We start from the raw sequence: 19112 nt of genomic DNA, 5'->3' as shown, positions 1-19112 counted from the left end.
CTCTTAAGTGGCATACAAAGAAAAACATTAACAGTTTATACATATAAAAAAAGCCCAGAATCGATTAATGTATGTCAGGGTGGGGGTGGGGAATCATTCCACTTCTAGCCCCTATGATTGTTTCTGTTTTTATTTAGATTCCATTTTTATTACTCTTATAAATAACTTAAGGCAGCAAGCATATCTAATAGTCCTTCTTCCACCCGTTTCCCTCCAAACAACTCTGTGGTGGTTTCGGCTGAGAGAGGAGGACTGATCCCAGAGTCACCCAACCAGCTTTCACAGCTAAGGCGGGACTAGAACCCGCCATTGCCTGGTTTCCACCCTTTAGTAAATAAACTGGCCCAGAGTGCGGTGTTTGTGGCTACTAGTATAGGCAGCATCCAGAGGGTTGCGGCAGGTAATATCACATCAAGGAAGCAAATCTGGCTTTCGAGGCCTACCTGGTGGCCCCCAAATCACCCCCAACAAGAGCCCCAGAAATTCTGGTGAATGAGCCTCGGGACAAGCCATCAGAGCCTCGACTCCAACCCGTGTGGGATTCATTGTCTAGTTTTGAAATAAACCAACACCAGTCAAAACCTCTGAGAGAGAACAATGGGGATTTTGTTTCCTACTTTGCAAAGAGGTTACTTCCCCCCCCCGCCCCATGCAGATACAGTGGACACCCCTTAACTCGGGGGTCGGCAACCCGCGGCTGCAGCCGCATGCGGCTCTTTGGGCCCTCTGCTACAGCTCCCTGTTGGGTGATTTCACCACTGGCTGGCCCCAGCTTCCTTCAGCCCTTGTCCGTGCTGGGTATGCCTTGGTGGCTTGCTCACCCGAGACACTGACCCAACCGGGCCGTGACTGACTGCTGTGGGGAGACTCTTTTCACGCGAGCGCCTCTATTTGCCCTTACAAATGTACCTCCCACTGTCTCCTGATTGGCTTAGTACTCATGCCGTCACAGCCTATCACAAGCGTCTAAAGCGAATACATTTCCTCCGTCCCAATTACATCTCCCACGACTCTGATTCAGAGGCCGCCGTGTCACCTGGCGGTTTCTGTAGCAACCGTCCGCTCTCTTCCCCCACGCCCAGTAAATGGCTCCCTGCCGCTTCAGCCGCAGCCTCCCAAAAGGGAAGGAGGGGAGGCGGCGGGAGCCCCCAGCGCTTCAGGGCCCCTCAGGGAGGCTGCACGGAGCGGCCCCTTGACTTCACCTCCACTCCCGACTTCCGCAGCTCCTCCAACCCCAACGGCTCCCGATCACCCAAAGGGCTCCGTGACGCGGGTCCGTCCTAGCGAGGATCCTGCCCAGCGGGGAGGGAGCTCAGCCGGAGAATCGCGAGGCCGGGCGGCCGCTCCTCGGCCCAGGGGGAAGGGAGGGGCCTCCCCCTACGCGCGCAGACAGGAGGTCCCGCCCCCTTCCTCCGCCTCTGGCCCAAAGAAGCGCAGAGGGGAAGCCGGCGGCGGAAGAGGAGGGGCCCACGGGGGCGGTGCCGCTTGTATCCATGGCGACGCGCGGACGCCGCGGCGCGCTTAACAGGCGGGCGGCGGCGCACGCGTTCTCCCGTTTCCTGCGCGCGTGGCCCGGGAACAGCAGCAGCAGCAGCAGCAGCAGCGAGAGGAACCGAAGGCGTCCATGGCCAGCTACAAGGTGAGGGGAGGGGGGGCGCCACCGGGACCGGGCTTGTGGGGGCGGGGGCGGAGCGCGCTTGACTCCTTCCTTCCTTCCCTCCCGCCCTGCGGTGTAGGCCGCCGACTCCAAGAGGGAGCAGTTCCGGCGCTACCTGGAGAAGTCCGGCGTGATGGACACCCTGACCAAAGGTAAGGTGGCTCGGCGCTGAGGGTGGGGTGCGAGGTGCCGCTCGGTTCTGCCCGCCGGGTCGCCAGCGCCGCTTCCGCTTTCTCGCCCTGCAGTGCTGGTGGCGTTGTACGAGGAGCCCGAGAAGCCCAGCTGCGCCCTCGAGTATCCTTGGCCGGGCGAGGCGGGTGGGAGGGCCGGGCTGGGCCTTGGGAGGCGTGACGGCCCTTGACTCCCGCCTCAAAGTTTCCTGAAGCACCACCTGGGAGCCGCGGCGCCGGAGAACCCCGAGGTGGAAGCCCTCCGCCTGGAGGTGGCCGAGATGAAAGAGAAGTACGAAGCCCTCCTGGAAGAAAATCGGAAACTGAAAGCCAAGGTAAAGCAGTCTCCCGGGAGGCCTCGGCCTTTTGCTGGGGGGGAGAATCGACCGCCAGGCGGGCTCCCTGCGCCTGGGAGAGACTAACCGCGTTACCCTTCTTTTCAGCTGGCCCAATATGAACCGCCGCAAGAAGAGAAGCGGGGAGAATAAGCCTTGTACATGTCTCAATAAAAGATCTTAAAGGATGGGTGTCTAGGGGTCTTGCAAGTTTTTCTTGTGGCCGTGCTTTTGCTTAGAGGGCTGTTCAGGTAGGCCCTTTCAGTGCAAAGCTGAGCAACTTGTTCTGCAACCATTCGAAGTTACAATGAGGCTGATCCTTGGGGTTCTGGCCACCCCAGCACACCTGTGGTCACAATCTGGGCACTTGGCAACCAGTTCACATTTACAACTGATTATAGCATTCCATTATTGCATGTTCTCCATTTGCAACCTTCCCTGCTGGCTTCCCCTAACTGCATCCTCACTCAACCCATCTACTTGGACTGATCCTTCCTGACCAGTATTACTCCCCAATGCACCCTTCCTGATCTGCACGCCCTTGTTCCCTCTCCCACTGGCCAGCCGCCACTTGCCTGTCTGCTGTCCTTGGACTTGTAAGTTGGTGTGAAGCAAGCAGGAAGTAGTCACACCTAATAATGTGGAATTCAGTTAGCGTTGGTACCTGAGACTACAGAGATTGCCATTGCTAAGAGAAAGGTCAAAAAGGTAAAAAAGTTGTGACAGCATCACTCAAGGACGACATCCCGATTGCCACTGTAAGTTGACCATTGCCTAGATATCTAGATTGCCTAGATATCTAGGTCTAGATATCAGGTTTAGACAATCTCCCCATATAAATTATATAAATATATATTTCAATTAAAGTTATAGATCATTGACAATGTTCTAATAATTACAGATATTATTTACTCGTTGAAAAGATGAAATCTGACTAGTAAATGGTTATGGCAATAAAGGAAAATAAGACAAAAAGCTGAGAAGTACAGATGTAAAATAAGGTAAACTTTTTAAATGCGGGAAATCAAAAACAAAAAATTATAGAATAGAAATCTAATATACTTTTTACAATTACAAATGTAACTAGTGGTTGGCATTAACTTCGTTTATACGACTTTTTGGAGAATAATATAGAGTTGTTACTCAATTTAAAACCAAATTAGAGTCAGGTCTTCCCTTCGTGAGGGCGCCGATCGCGAAGCGCCCGGGGGCTGCAGGAACCTCGGCTGCGCTGGCTGCCACTTGCCTGCCTTGCAACCGCTCGGTCGGAGGGGGCGCCCGAGGCGGCCCGGACCCGGAAGCAGCCCGGCGGCAGGGAGGCGTGGCCGTGGGGAGGGGGGTCACATGACCGCCGCGCCGGCGCCGGCCAATCGGCTGGGCGTCCGCCTCGGGCCGGGCTCGTCATGGCCGCCATGCCGTTCGGGGCCGCGGGCGCCGCCGAGGAGCCGGCGCAGCTGTCCGGCGCAGCTTTGCCCGCGGGCAGCCTGGGCGCGGCCGATGCCTTCCCCAAAGACTTCGGCTACGGCGCCGACGAGGCCGAGGCGGGCGAGGACGACGGGGCCGAGCTGGCGGGAGGCGGCGGCGGCGGCGGGATCGGCCTGGCGGGGCCCGGAGGCGGGCTGGGGGCCGGCGGGGGCGACTCCTCCAAGCAGCCCCGCATCCTGCTGATGGGGCTGCGGCGGAGCGGGAAGTCCTCGATCCAGAAGGTGCCCTTGGGCGAAGGCCGGGCTCTGCGGGGCCTGGGCGGGGGGCGGGGGAGGAGGCCCGGCCTGAGCCGCCTGTGGTTTATGCCCGGCAGGTGGTCTTCCACAAAATGTCCCCCAACGAGACGCTCTTCCTGGAGAGCACCAACAAAATCTACAAGGACGACGTCTCCAACAGCTCCTTCGTCAACTTCCAGATCTGGGACTTTCCTGGCCAGATGGATTTCTTCGATCCCACCTTTGACTACGAGATGATCTTCCGAGGCACCGGAGCTCTCATTTACGTCATTGACGCGCAGGTGGGGAGGGGGGGACACAAGCAAAGGCCCCCCAAAGAGTAAGGCTGAGCTCAGTATAAACTAAACACGGTTTGCGGTAATTAACTTGCTATTGTTTCCTCTGCTTTTCTCTCAACTTCTTGGCCTCCAAAGGGCCTAGAAATGGTCCCCAGTCAAAGCTGCTCTTGGGATTCCTGAAAAGATCCAAGAGCTGCAAAAAACACTCAGAGCAATGTTGCAAAAAACCGATATATTCCATTTCTTTTACAGGACGACTACATGGAAGCATTAACCAGACTCCATATTACGGTTTCCAAAGCCTACAAAATCAATCCAGACATGAACTTTGAAGTCTTTATTCATAAAGTTGATGGCTTATCGGATGATCATAAAATTGAAACTCAAAGGGACATCCATCAAAGAGCCAATGATGATCTTGCCGATGCTGGCTTAGAAAAACTACATCTTAGGCAAGTGAAATTTCTGTAGTTTCTTACATGCTTTTGAATGGCTGTTACTAATTACAAGTTGAGACCAGAACATGTGAATAGCAGGGAGGCTTCTTTCAGTAAAGAAATACTGTTTTGATTGTACCCATGGCACGATTCCAGAAGGGGTTGCCATTTTCCCCTGGCCAGAAAATGCCACTGCCGAGTGCCCCAACAACAAAATGCTGCATTTTGCTGCCTTAAGAAGGTCTGAAAGCTGTAGAAAGCACTCTGCAATCCGCCTTAAGCAGCAAAATGGCACATCTTGTTCCCAGGCTGCACGATGGCAACCCGAATGTGGCTGCCCTTTTGTCTCACGCACAAAGTGCTTCCAGCTTCCAGAACCGTGCCATGCAGCCGCGCGATAAAGCAATCCATTCCATTGCTCTGGAAGAGGAGGAGGGTGTTTGGGCTTCAGGGTGGGAATCAGCCCTGTGGAGACCCAGTGAGAGTGGGAAAAGGCCTATGAGGCCAGAGGGCAGGAAGTGGAGCATGGGGCATGGAGGTGGTGGTGCAGGAGGCCTTTGGAGGGCCAGGGCAGGCAGGCCTGGGCCTCTGTTCAGCTTCCAAGGGCCTTCCCCATGCCTGAGGCAGCTCATGCTCCGCTTAATGACCTGCACGCTTGTTTAATGATTCAGCACTACTTTGTGGGTGGGGAAGGGAATAGCCAAAGCCCAGAATATATTTTTTCTGAATCTCAACTGCTGTCACAATTCACAGGTCTCCTTTTTCTCATCTGGTATTTTTCTGATTGTATCGTTTTCTTGAATTTCTGAAAACCGAAATTTGGTTCATGCTGAACAAAGTTCTTTCCCCTCTCACCTGTTAGTCCATTTCTTGGATGGGCCCCCTCCAGTGGCCCGGACGAGCCGTCAACAGTGAGTCTTGTAAGACCACTCTGGGAGGAGTTTGACTCTGTTGCCCCCGAGGATTTGGACAGGTTGCGTGGACGGCTGCGACCCACCACATGTTTAATGGACCCGTGTCCCTCCTGGCTGGTACTGGCATCCTGGGAGGTGACACGAAGCTGGCTTCTGGGCCTGGTGAACGCTTCATTGGGTGAGGGATCCTTACCAACTGCCTTAAAAGAGGCGGTGGTGAGGCCCTTACTCAAGAGGCCTTCACTGGACCCAATGGAGCTGGCTAATTATCGTCCAGTCTCCAACCTTCCTTTTTTAGCGAAGGTTGTTGAGAATGTGATGGCGCAGCAATTTCCACGACACCTTGACGAATCCGAATATCTAGACCCACGCCAGTCCGGCTTCCGACCCGGACACAGCACAGAGACAGCCTTGGTCGCGCTGGTGGATGATCTCTGGAGGGCCAGAGATAGAGGTTGCTCCTCTATCCTGGTCCTATTAGATCTCTCAGCGGCTTTTGATACCATCGACCATGGTATCCTATTGCGCCGGCTGGAGGGGATGGGAGTCGGAGGCACCGTTTTACGGTGGTTCGGCTCCTACCTCTCCGACCGGTTGCAATGTGTGTTGACGGGGGGGCAGAGGTCGACCCTGAGGTCACTCACTTGTGGGGTGCCGCAGGGGTCGGTCCTTTCGCCCCTCCTGTTCAACGCATATGTGAAGCTGCTGGGGGAGATCATCCGTGGTTTTGGGGTTGAATACCATCTGTACGCTGATGATACTCAGCTGTACGTTTCAACCCCAAACCACCCCAGTGAGGCTGTCGAAGTGATGTCCCGGTGTTTGGAAGCCGTCGGGGTCTGGATGGGGGACAACAGACTCAAACTCAACCCCTCCAAGACCGAGTGGCTGTGGCTACCGGCACCTCGGTTCAGTCAGCTGATTCCAGCGCTGGCCATAGGGGGCGAACAGCTGCCCCCTGTGGAACGGGCGCGCAATTTGGGCGTCCTCCTAGATGCCCGGCTGTCAATGGATGACCATGTGGCAGCCGTAGCAAGGGGGGCGTTCCACCAGGTTCGCCTGGTGCGCCAATTGCGCCCCCTCCTGGACCGAGATGCCCTACGCACTGTCACTCATGCACTGGTGACGTCTCGCCTGGACTACTGTAATGCTCTCTACATGGGGCTTCCCTTGGGACGCGCCCGAAGACTGCAGCTAGTCCAGAACGCAGCCGCGCGGGCAGTCATGGGGAGTACCAGGTACTCCCATGTAACACCGCTCCTGCGCGAGCTGCACTGGCTGCCTGTGGTCTTTCGGGTGCGTTTCAAGGTCTTGACCACCATCTTTAAAGCGCTCCATGGCATAGGGCCCAGTTACCTGCGGGATCGCGTCCTCCCACATACATCCCAGCGGCCAATTCGCTCTCACAGAGAGGGGCTTCTCCTGGTGCCGTCCGCTAGGCAATGCCAGCGGGCGACGCCAAGGAGTAGGGCCTTCTCTGTGATGGGCCCAACCCTCTGGAATGACCTCCCCCCCGACATTAGAACCATCACCGACTTCCGCTCCTTCCGGCAGAAACTAAAGACTCACCTGTTCTGACTGGCTGGCCTGGCATAATTTCAATGCCTATCTCCTGGCATTTATATTTTTACTGGTTTTTTAAGGGGATTATTCTGTAGATTTAATTTTATTGGGTATTGGGATTTTAGTGTCTGTTTATTTTAATTATTTATTAGCAATACAGTCCTGCACATCTTTTATCCTCCTCTTATCCATCTATTTATATTTATATATATATATTGTCCATTTAGTAATCTTAATTGTTTTAATTTTGTTCTTTGACATGGACTGTACACCGCCCCGAGTCCCTTTCGGGAGAGGGGGCGGTCTATAAGCGCTAATAAATTCAAATTCAAATTCTTGATTTGATATAAATATAGTATTTCTAAACAGGTCATTTATTTACATACCAAGCATTTTATTAATTGGTTAATTGCAATGAAAATGTTAGTGGAGATTGCTTAATCTTTTTTTCCAATGCCTAATTTTTAAGTAACAAGCAGTAACCAATGTTAGTGCTTGTTAAACCAAGATTAGGGTTTAATGTGCCATGCAGATCCTGGTTGTTTCAGTAAATCATAACCGTATTAGTAAGTTAATTGTGAATCACACAAAGAAATGAATTTCAACAGATTCCAGTTGGGGAATGATGTCAGTGGTGGTATTAGCTTGGCCAAAACAGCAGGTAACATTTGAAACCATTCCGGTAACTAATTATAGAGTTCTTTTTTTTTTTTAGCTTTTATTTGACCAGCATCTATGATCACTCAATATTTGAGGCCTTCAGTAAGGTGGTGCAGAAGCTCATTCCACAGCTGCCCACTTTGGAAAACTTGCTGAATATCTTTATATCAGTAAGTAGCAGTTAATTACTCCACATTTTGAAAGGGTGACTAACGTGGTGAAAGAGCTTAGGTGAGTGGTTTTCATTTAGGAGATAGTGAAATTGACACCAAGAGATCTTGGAAAGAACTTTTGCCTCCAAAGCAGAAGTGGGTTAGAGTCTGCTCAATCTGGTTGAGCTTTAACAGATTATTTGGTTTATATTAGACATTTTAAACTAGTAATCTTTGTCTATCAAAGATTTGGATTGCACGCTAGTAGAATTATTAAAATATGTGGTGGGTTCAATAATTCCTTTGTATCGTGGTTATTTTTACCTCTTAAGTATATACAATCAAGAATTGCAAAATAAATAAAAGCAAATGAATCTCAGGACAGATGTGGGCATTTGTGAGATGCAATCTTAATTTAAACCTGTCTTTTCATTTTCTGAAGAACTCTGGGATTGAGAAAGCTTTTCTTTTTGATGTTGTCAGCAAGATCTATATTGCAACAGACAGTTCCCCTGTTGACATGCAGTCCTATGAGCTATGTTGCGACATGATTGACGTTGTCATTGATGTTTCTTGCATATATGGGTAAGTAAATGCTCTAGAAGTAAAGAACAACAATCGTGAAAGAAGCCAGTGACTTCTAAGATTCTTTACTGTTCAGGGATATTTTGAGAAATGCAGGATAATCTTAAAATTCTGACACATTTAGTTTATAAGGTGGGGGATGCTATGCTGCCTTGCTTATTGTTGGCATAATTTTGTCAACAAAACTGATTTGGTCTAGAATCCTGAGCCAGCGTGCTTATGAAACCTGGTATGTCTCACGTCATGATCACAGTACAGGTATTTCTGTCAAAATGTAACTGCTGCCCAGAGTTACCTTGTGAATGAGATGGGCAGCATATAAATTTAATGAATAAATAACATAATAAAGGTCTTTCGGTATTATGGTATGCTGACTTTTATATTAATATAAACTTTTAATATAAATGTAAGGATATTAAAACATTTGTAGATTAATCAAGCTAAAAAGCAAATGTACATTTCTGAAGTTGTCATAAATTGTAAAGGTTGTAAATTTGTTGTAAAGTTCTCTTCAGTTGCTTAAATATAAATGAGGCATCTGAGTTGTATCAAGTTTAGGTGCTCAGTCTAAAACTCAGATATGCTGAACAGTCTTTCTCCTTCAACCTATTCTAGGTTAAAAGAAGATGGCAGCGGTAGTGCATATGACGAGGAATCTATGGCAATTATTAAACTCAATAACACAACTGTTTTATATTTAAAAGAAGTGACAAAATTTCTAGCCTTGGTGTGTATCCTCAGAGAAGAAAGCTTTGAACGCAAAGGTGAGCAAATGGGCTAGTGCGCCTCCTAATTTTGTTCCGTCAACATTACCATTAAAAACAATGATCATAGTTTTGTTATTTTTTCTAAAATAGAAAATACGCTCTGCTTCAAACTCCGGGCAAACGGTTTCATCTGAAATATTTCGTCTGAGCTGGCTGTGTCCTAGTGAGGTGAAAGTTGGAATAGTGTTCCAAGTACCATACAGGGAGCAACAGTATAAATGTTTCAGTTCTCGGAATGTCCTTCCGTTTCATCCATTAGTTCCACAAAACTATCATGAGAAATTGCTTTAAAACTGCATTAAACATTGCCCGAACAGGCAATGAGATAATTATCCTAGCATGGGAGAGAGGGTGATTTCTTTAACTCAGGAATCCCCAACTCCTGGGCCGTGGACTGGTGTTGGTCCACGACCTGTTAGGAACTGGGCCATACAAGAGGTGGGTGAGAGAGCAAAGCTTCATCTGTGCATGGACAGGATCTAGGTTCCACGTGAAACCATCCCCGCCCAGTCCATGGAAGACCATTTTTCTTCCAAAATTGGTCCCTGGTGCCAGAAAGTTTGGAGACCGCTGCTGTAATACATTAGCTAAGGAGCCACAGGATAAATTACAATATACACACACACTCACTGAGAGGGAGCAGGTGGCCAGATAAATTTTCTAAAATAAGGGTTTGAACCATTGTACAAATGACAATCACAGAAAAAGAACATTATCCTAAAATTACATTAAATGCCAGACAGCATAGGTAGTCCTTGGATTATGGCAATTAGAACTGGTTGAAAATTGCTTGGATTGATATAATCTGAATCTGTCCCCTCTTATGCATTAGTCTGTCTGTTAGAAGACTAATATACATTTTCAAATAGTTGCACAAAAGTCTGTGTTTTCCCAAATGCTTTTTAAAGAGAATTATTTGATAACCTTTTTGGAGACTTTCTGTTGAGTACCGTGTTTCCCCGAAATTACGACATGTCCTCATAATACAGCCATGCCACATTTTTCTGGTGGGCAAAAATATAAGCCCCCTGGATAACCCTCCACCTCTTGGTCAGGCAGAGTGCCGCTCACCAACCTAACAGTATCCCGAAAGTGCCAAGCCATGGGAACCTGGGGGGAGACAAAGGTGATCGCGTTGCTTGGTGCCTTCGGGATACCGCTAGGTTGGTGAGCAGTGCTGTGCTCAGCTGAAGAGGGAGGTTGCCGGGCGGCTGCTCTCTTGCGAGCAGGCTCCCAGAGAGCCGGGCACAGACTGATGGGCGACAGCGCAGCACAACAGCCATGAAGTGACCACGCTCCCGAGCAGCCACCCGCCGCTTGGTACCTTTCAAATGCCAGTGAATGGCGCTCTGCACGGCTGGAGAGGGGGGTTGCGCGAGCGGCTGTTCCGCTTTCGCTCACCCACCTCCCAATGCATGGCCCAGCTCTCATTATGGAGCCAGGGCATATCCGCCGCCATCCCAGCCTGGCTTTTTCCGCAGCTTCCAACCCGAGTCTTTCAGGAGTGGCCTCTCTGGGCGCACGCTCTATGGTTGTACGCTCTGCAGGCAGCTGGCCCACAACCATAGAGCATGCGCCCAGAGAGGCCACTGCCAAAAGACTCGGGTTGGAAGCCGTGGAAAAAGCCAGGCTGGGATGGCGGCAGAGGTGCCCTGGCTCCGTAATGAGAGCTGGGCCATGCATCGTGAGGCTGGGAGGCGGGTGAGCGAGAGCGGAACAGCCGTGCAGAGCGCCATTCACTGGCATTTGGAAGGCGCCAAGCTGCGGGAGCCGGGTGGCAGCGAACAGGCGCTCACACGGCTTGGCGATACCCCTAGGTAAGTGAATGGCGCTGTGCCCGGCTGCAAAGGGGGTTTGCCGGGTGGCTGCTCGGGAGCGTGGTGGCTTCATGGCTGTTGTGTTGTGCTGCTGCGACAGCGCAACACAGCCATTCGCCCCTGAGGCTGTGCCCGGCTCTTTGGGAGCCCCCTCGCAAGAGAGCAGCCGCCCGGCAACCCCAAAACAAACCCTCCCCCCATAATAAAGCCCAAGCCATATTTTGTAGGTAAAAAGAAAATAAGACCCTGTTGTATTTTCGGGGAAACACGGTAGGTGCCCCACAGTTGATAGAACATTTTTGGTAAGCCAGGAAAAGAAGAGGTAGGGAAGCCTCTAGAAAAGCTTACTTGCCATACATTCTTTGAAATGCCGTTCTCTTGGACGTAATTATTTGCCTTTTTCAGATTTTTCTATAAGAAATCTCTGAAGAGTCTTAAGTTCATCATTCTGTTGTTGTCTTTGGAAATGCCTCGGATATCTGCTAATAATAAGCCTGGTTTTCTTTGCCCAACTCAACTTTCAAACATTTTCCCTGGAGAACGTGCTCAGTTCAGCATTCTGGAATTATTCTAATTGATTTATCCCATATAAAAAGAGTGCTCAGAAAGTGCTGTGAAGCACTAGGGACCAGTATATAAGTCTAAGTGCTGTTGCTATGAAAATATTCAACACCGAGTGGCAGTCTCTCTTAGTGGAGAATTGTAGCTTCAGTCCTAAATCCAATGAAATGGATATATTGATGAATTTTTTTTGCAACTGTCCATTGGGAAGAGAGCGCTTGCTTGATTGCACCATTGCCATAGGTGGCCGAGATCACTTTTCGTTTTCAAGTAGGTCTCTTTGAAAGGAGGCTTGTCATGGGCTGCTTCCCAGCAAGAGGGCAGGAGGGGAATGGGGAACGGGGGTTTTCTGTGGGAGCATGCAGGACAAGGAAGCAGGCATGCAAAATGCTTAGAACTGGAAAGCTGTTATGCTTAAAACAACTGTTCTGCATCTGAAGTGGCTGGTTTCCCTCTTATTGGCATTTTTACCATCCCAGATGATACCTTTTGAGCTCAGGAGAGGGCAGATCGAATCCACCGCGTCTCAGTCTCCAAAGCTTCCACGTTACATCTCTCGTTTTCTGAAATCTTCCCAACTGATGCCTCTCTTCCCTCTCCTCCCCATCCCTTTTTCTTCACAGGCCTAATAGACTATAATTTCCACTGCTTCCGAAAGGCCATCCATGAGGTCTTTGAAGTGGGCATTTCCTCTCACCGCCCCTGTGGCCATCAAGCAAACATTCCCAATTTGAAAGCAGTGACTCATAACGGCACCCCGAAGGAGGACTGAGTCAGGACGGCCTGGGGCTTGCTTGCCTACTCTGGGTCTGGATCAGGGCAGGAGCAGCAGCACGGACGACGGGCGGCACAATGTCCTCCGTTTCGTTTGAAGCAAGTGAAGTCTGCCTTGGGGACTTCTTGTCACAGCTCATACGGACACCCAGGAGTGACCGAGGGAAAGCCAAGATGCAGAGTGGTGCCTTTTGTTGTAATTAGCCAGGCAGCCTCTCCTCCAGGGGGAACTTCCTTGTTTGTTTCAGGATTCAGCAGCAGGCGATGTGCTCCAGAGGCCCTGAAATTCAAGCGTGGTTCATAACTTATTTGAGTACACGCTCAACACATTCCACCTGAGTTATTGCACAGTTTTGTGGTAATGCCTGAAAAAAAGTAATATATCCTGTGACCTCTCCTCTGCAAACCCATGGAATGAAAGCGCTTATCTGCTTTTCTAGCTCTAACTGTCTTCAGAACTGTTTGAAATGTCATGTCTTGAATTGTCAAGCTTTTGGTCACTCGGTATCAGTTCCTGCGTTTATTCTTGCACTGTTTTTTTTTTACTCATTCTTTTACACTATTTTTCTGAAGCCTCTTGGCAGCGCTGGCTCCCTCAACTAGGAAACGGAGATTAGCACCACCCCTTGAGTGTGGCACGACTGAGCAGGAGAAACGTTTACACTCTTCACAAATAATTCCATTTCATCCTGCCATGACTAATATGGCTAGAATTCCGTATTTCATTCTCAAGGCCGCATGATCACATGGAGGGTCATTTTATTTTTAAAAAATATTTACGGCTTTGACAAGAATGGAACAATTATAGGTTTCGATTGCTAGAAGTTGCAAACAATTTTGCTCATTTTTAACAACATGTGAAACTTCCTTCAATAGGAATACTTTCCATCTGTTGAAATGTTTTCTGTGAATCTTCCTGTAGCTCATCTGTGTTTGGGCAGGTAAATGCCATCCTCTTAATGATGACAGCACTTCCCGAGCCTCAGATTCTGCTCTTTAACTCAAAATGTCAATGTGAGTTTGTTGAAGGTTTAACATGCTTTAACACTCTTCACAGGTCGTTGCATTCTGCCAGAAGGCTCTGTCTGGAGCGGATATGTTCCCAGACTACATTAATAAAAGATCTTTATCCCGGCAAGTGTTTCTCCTCTGAATCAAATACAAGGAAATACAGGCTTTAGTGCCCAGTGGAAAGTTTTAAAGTTACACAGATCCTTAATTGGATTCACAGTCTGGAATTGGTAAAAATGTAACAGTTCAAGTCCTAAGCAAGAAGCCAACAGCTCTTGTTATTAGCGGTGGTTGCCGGTCTTAATTAATACCTTGCAGAAATTCTGCTTAATCTTGATTCCTTTCAACTTGTAAGCAGAACCAACCATCTATTTATGGAAAAACAGTAATGTAATTCTCTTGGGAAACTCAGATATTACCGTGTTTCCCTGAAAATATGACCTACCCTGAAAAAAAGACAGCCCGATTTTCACACTTGCACCTAATATAAGACCTACCCCCCAAATAAGCCCTGCCCACCATCTGGTTGTACAAGGTGGGTTGAGGCGCACGAGTAAAAAGCACCCTGTACCTGCTTACCTTAGGACCACTGCAGAGAGGCCTCTCAGGCCTCAACAGCTGTCGTGGCGCTGACTTCTGCAGTTGCTCGCAGCCAGATGCTACGTGGTGCATTGCGCCGGTGCCGCCACTCATGGCCGAACGCCACAAGGCTCATTGTGCCAGTACCGCCACTCACACGCAACGGCACAACATGCCACATAGCCCCCGATGACCAGCAACACTGGCGCGACGAGCCTCCTGGTGTCAGTGGCGGCAGCACAGCAAGCCACGCGGCATGGCTGCAAGTGGCTGCAGAAGTCGGGCAGCAGTGTGACAGGTATTGGCATGGGGGGCATGGCTGCGGTGACCCTAAGGTAAGCGGGTAAGACATCCGAAAATAAAATAAGCCCTGGTATTATTTTAAGGAAAACATGGGTACTTTGGAATAGCCCCATTCGTGGAAACTGCAGCTTTCAAACACCTTACTTAGCTGAGAAACTATCCTTGCTTTTGGATATAGTTTCTTCCTCTTCTTTATAGAATTCTTTTAGTTCAGTATTATTACTGTTAGATCTTGCATGCAATCCGTATTTGAGATGACCCCATAGTTTCTTTTACAATATTCAAGTCTGATGGTGATCAGATATCTGGAAAAAAGAGCAGCGGGGTAGCCTTGTGAAGGAGTTCTGTGGGAATGAGGTCGCCATGGTATGTGTGCAGATCAGTTTTCCTGATTGGAACACATACGGAATTTGGGACTGAAATAAATTGAGTATTGAATGCGGGTTGAGCTGGATGCCCACTGGGAGAGCCCCTCTAGAAAGCTGTGTCTGCAAAATAGAACAATGCACAACGGAGACTTTCCAGGCTAAAGCAGCTTAGGGAACACACAGTCCAAGCTGATAAGATACTAACACCAAAAGGCACCGCTTGAGCGACAGGCAAATGTATTCTATGTAACCAATGATAATTCAGAATGCTTTTGTTTCCGCATACGCTGCTAATAAAAGGGGGTCCAGAATTCATTCTGGGCCCACTTGCCCCGAGGAAAAACCGTGTGTTTGTCTTCACTTCCCCTTGAGTGGGTCCGCCTTGATGCGCTCAACCCCGGAGGAGACCCGGGACATACCGCATTCTGGTGACCCCGACGTGATACCAGCAGCTTGATCGTCGTGCATGGGACCCTCTGGTATGCGTTTTCGGACCGTCCTTACCTACCCACTCGAAGGGTGTTGCGCATCATCCCGTCTGAAATCTTTTCAAACAGGAGGGAAATCTCAAGGTCGAGAAGGCTGAGAGAAACTCTCCTTCATTTGAAAAAGACCTACACGGCTGGATAACGTAAGTAATGGGCGGAAGGTTATCTCAACAATAGGTCGAGCACCTAAAGGAAATGAGACAGCCAACCGATTCTTCTTCAAAAATCTCTTCAAACGGAGGGAAAGCCTTCGTTTGAAAAACAAAGAACTAATTGGACTTTTAACCTATGTTTGGCAACAATGTCCATCAAAAATCTCTACATGGACAAAATTGGGGGAATACTTCCATACGGCCCCTAGGGCCCCAATTCAAATTCTAACAACATGGTGCATAATTATGGAATGCCTCATGATTCACCACAAATTTAACAACCACTTGCAGGCAGAAGTCATACCTCCCCCGTATGACTCTGTAGTCCCACCACCTGCAAAAATGTATCCTATCCTGGCAAACACTTCGTGTCCCTGCCCGGACAAGAAAACAACACCCCCTATCCCTCCGGCCGCCCCCACAGCCCCGGACTGCTTTACAGGAAACTTCAAAGAAAGCATTATTGTAACAGAGTGTAAAAATCCAAGGGGGGTAACATCTCGCCCTCTCTTTCATCAGGGATCAAAACCCTAGTACAAAATGACCTATGTGTCTACAGATTGTAAATTGTATCAGTTATAAAATACAACTTTTGCTTCCCCTTTCCTGACTTTTGCTTTTGGAATCCTCCCCCGCTGTGCATTCAATTTCCTTTGACTTACCGTTCTTTGTATCTATAATGATAGTGTGTAAAATTAATGTGATTTAATTAATTGCTGGCCAGCAAAATGGATGTGCTTTCGCCTTGAGGCAGGGCGACACAGGCAGTCAGTTCAGGGCCTTATATCACCTTTGTGATTAAAACTGCTGCCTGGGTTTTCACTGCTTTGGGGGTAAGCTAGTTCATTGAAATAAATTTAATGACTGATTTATTGCAAAAGAAATGTAACTACAGGTGTAAATGGGTGTTTATGTAGTCAGTATTGGATGCTTGAAATGTAAGGTTTGTTGGCTGAAAAAGCAGAGCGTGTTGTGCTAAAAGAGGTGTTTTTGAATGAATGATGAGAATTTATTTTTTCTCCCTGTCTTCCCAGGAAAAGGGAGCCTGTCGTTTTAACAATTTTTTCCCCTTTCCTCTCACCCCCCTCTTTGCCCCTGGTGAGAAGGCAGGAGGAGGGGGGCTGTGTTCTTTTCACCATTTTTTCCCCTCTCCCTGCCAGCCTCAGAAAGGCGGGGTTAAGGGTGATATTTGATGCCTGCATTTACAGTTTCAATGCAACTTTGCCTTCTATTTCAGAGTATACTCAAACTATCTTGTTTGTTTTATTTTTGAAGCTGTGTTTTTTCTCTTTTATGTTTTTATGTTTGCGCGCACTTTGTATGCTTAACAGATGTCACGTCTGTTTGTTCAATTGTTTGTTGGTCTGTTGGTTGTTTGTTTGTCTGTTTGCTTGTCGGCAGCGCTGGTCGCTGTCCCCTTTAGAATTTTAACAGAGATGACCTAAAAAATACAAAATGCAGTCAGAAAGAATGAGTAACATTTTTGCTAGAATCCAGCTCAGTTTCACACGGACATTTAGAGGGACGATCAGATATTGTAGCCAGAAAAAGGTTACTTTGTATATAGATGGGAAGAGAATGTTGTAAAAGGCATCTGACCTAAATTGGAAGTCAGGATGGACGTGGGAAAAAGAACAATATGTGCTTTGCTGATTGGAAGGTACTGGAGATGTTGCAGAAACAAAAGAGAGGAAGAAAAAAAGACAAGTTGCTAAGGACAGTTGAAGATTGAGATGTTAACCTTGGCAGTTGGTGAGGTCATTTTGGGACCAAATCAATGTGCATTTTGCACAGCAACTGGTCATTGCAAGAAAGGATTTCAGAAAGTGAGAGAAAGTCAGAGATATGTTTTTTCAGACAGTCAGAGATATGTTTTTGAAGACGGAACATGAAGATGAATATGTGAGGACTTGTGTATGTGAGGACTTGTGACACCTGGCAAACGGATGATTCAATACCTTTTCTTTGCCCCATGGAAATATTTGCACATTTCCATGGATATTTATTCAGGATTTATTATGGCACCCCGCAAAGGGGTGAGGCCACCACATATGTGATCAACCACTGCATTTGTACCTTTGCAATGTTGGGACGCCCAATTGAACTGAAAACAGACAATGGCCCTGTTTACATCTGTACTGCCTTTACAGACCTTTGTGACAAGTGGTCCAACACACACACAATTGGCTTGCCCTGTGGTTCTCATGGCCAGGGAATTGCGGAGCGAGCTAATTAGACTTACAAACATGCCCTGAATAAATCAAAAGAGGAAAAATGCCTCGGCCTCCCAGCCATGTAAAACAAACTCAATCCTTGTTTCTTTACTTTCAATCAATTGAATTTTTTCACTTTCTAATTTGACCACTTATCAGAGGCATTTTCAACAAAAAACAAGTTTGCTTCTACCTCTGGTATATTTACAGCATTACCAGACAAAACACCGATTCCTTTAATTACTTGGGGGTGGGGCTAGGCTGCTGTGTTTACATCTACAGGGTCCAGCCAAAGATGTCATGTCACCAACCCCTGATTCCTATCCCAGAGATGACAATGATGACTCTACACCACCCCGATCCCGTCATGCCAGTCATCCAGTGACATGGGGAGATGTGAAGAATTTAACCACCAACGCACACCCGAGAACTTGTGTGCTGCCATTTTTGCAGTTTTCATTTTTGCGGTTTTTATTTTTGCGGCTTTAATTGCAACTCTCTTATTCAAAATTTGCTTGTGTTTGATTGATAATAACTGTACTTTGGCATTAGCAGCTGTCATATTACCTAGACATTCGCTTGAACACCATATCTCATTTCCTGCGGATTTGCGCATCAAACGAAATAATTCTGCCACAAGGAAGCTCTTGGGCACTACAGACCCTACACAAAAATCCTTCCACTGCCCGGCACCTGCCCTGAGAATGCGAACCATGGTCTCCAACAATCCTGTGCGTCAACACCCTGAACACCTCAGCTTCTTGAACATATGGGCAGGCCTGTGTTCCTGGTTACCAGGAACAGGACGGCTGAAAAACATATTGTGTACTATACTCATGATCATTGCTTTGCTTATTTCTGTACATTGTATTATTCAATATATTCCTGCTTTATTTGCTATATGACACACATATTTGCCAACCATGAAGAAAACATCACAATGAACAAGCCTCTGGCAGCATCCCCTCAGGCATCCTTGTACTTCCGGCAGTGATTCTGAACAAGAGGATCGCTTCTAATAAAACAAAAACGGAGGAGATGTGGGAATGAGGTCGCCATGGTATGTGTGCAGATCAGTTTTCCTGATTGGAACACATATACGGAATTTGGGACTGAAATAAATTGAGTATTGAATGCGGGTTGAGCTGGATGCCCACTGGGAGAGCCCCATCTAGAAAGCTGTGTCTGCAAAATAGAACAATGCACAACGGAGACTTTCCAGGCTAAAGCAGCTTAGGGAAACACACAGTCCAAGCTGATAAGATACTAACACCAAAAAGCACCGCTTGAGCGACAGGCAAATGTATGTAACCAATGATAATTCAGAATGCTTTTGTTCCAGGAAAAAAAGTATTGATGGTTTCTCAATAGAGAGTGAATAAATACAGACCAACAGAAAGATTTCTGTTTAGCAATCTCATATAAGAAGAGATGGATGGGAGCTACAAGGTAGATCTTGCATTAAGGCTTCATTTGTACATTTTGATAGTATTATATATGTATACTGCTCACCGATAAATTGGTGGTACTCTAGTAACTAACTCATTGGATATATAATCATATCCTTAACCTGTTAATAATGATGCATTGGAAGAAAAATGAGGATA

General features: G+C 47.9%; 2 protein-coding genes across 2 annotated transcripts in view; both read left to right on the top strand.

The window, feature by feature from the left end:
• The window catches only part of MYCBP (MYC binding protein), a 227919-nt gene extending 225569 nt beyond the window's left edge, over positions 1 to 2350 (top strand). The window contains exons 2-6 of the mRNA XM_081962434.1: positions 1580 to 1639; positions 1737 to 1809; positions 1903 to 1951; positions 2033 to 2162; positions 2271 to 2350. Of these exons, the coding sequence (XP_081818560.1) occupies positions 1625 to 1639; positions 1737 to 1809; positions 1903 to 1951; positions 2033 to 2162; positions 2271 to 2315 (312 nt within the window). The 5' untranslated portion in view covers positions 1580 to 1624 and the 3' untranslated portion in view covers positions 2316 to 2350. The remainder of the gene's footprint in view (positions 1 to 1579; positions 1640 to 1736; positions 1810 to 1902; positions 1952 to 2032; positions 2163 to 2270) is intronic.
• A 1175-nt stretch (positions 2351 to 3525) lies between these two features.
• Positions 3526 to 14995, top strand: LOC309396883 (ras-related GTP-binding protein C-like). Its single transcript, XM_081962422.1, has 7 exons — positions 3526 to 3868; positions 3961 to 4164; positions 4414 to 4613; positions 7791 to 7905; positions 8330 to 8472; positions 9088 to 9236; positions 12241 to 14995. Exons 1-7 carry the CDS (start codon positions 3566 to 3568, stop codon positions 12387 to 12389), a joined length of 1263 nt encoding a protein of 420 aa, XP_081818548.1. The 5' UTR covers positions 3526 to 3565; the 3' UTR covers positions 12390 to 14995.
• The last annotated feature ends 4117 nt before the right edge of the window (positions 14996 to 19112 follow it).

Source organism: Natrix helvetica (assembly GCF_964273705.1).
Source record: "Natrix helvetica genome assembly, chromosome: 9".
In the NCBI taxonomy this organism is placed as follows: domain Eukaryota; kingdom Metazoa; phylum Chordata; class Lepidosauria; order Squamata; family Natricidae; genus Natrix; species Natrix helvetica.
Note: the sequence above shows the minus strand (reverse complement) of the source record. Positions and strands in the feature narration are given on the sequence as shown.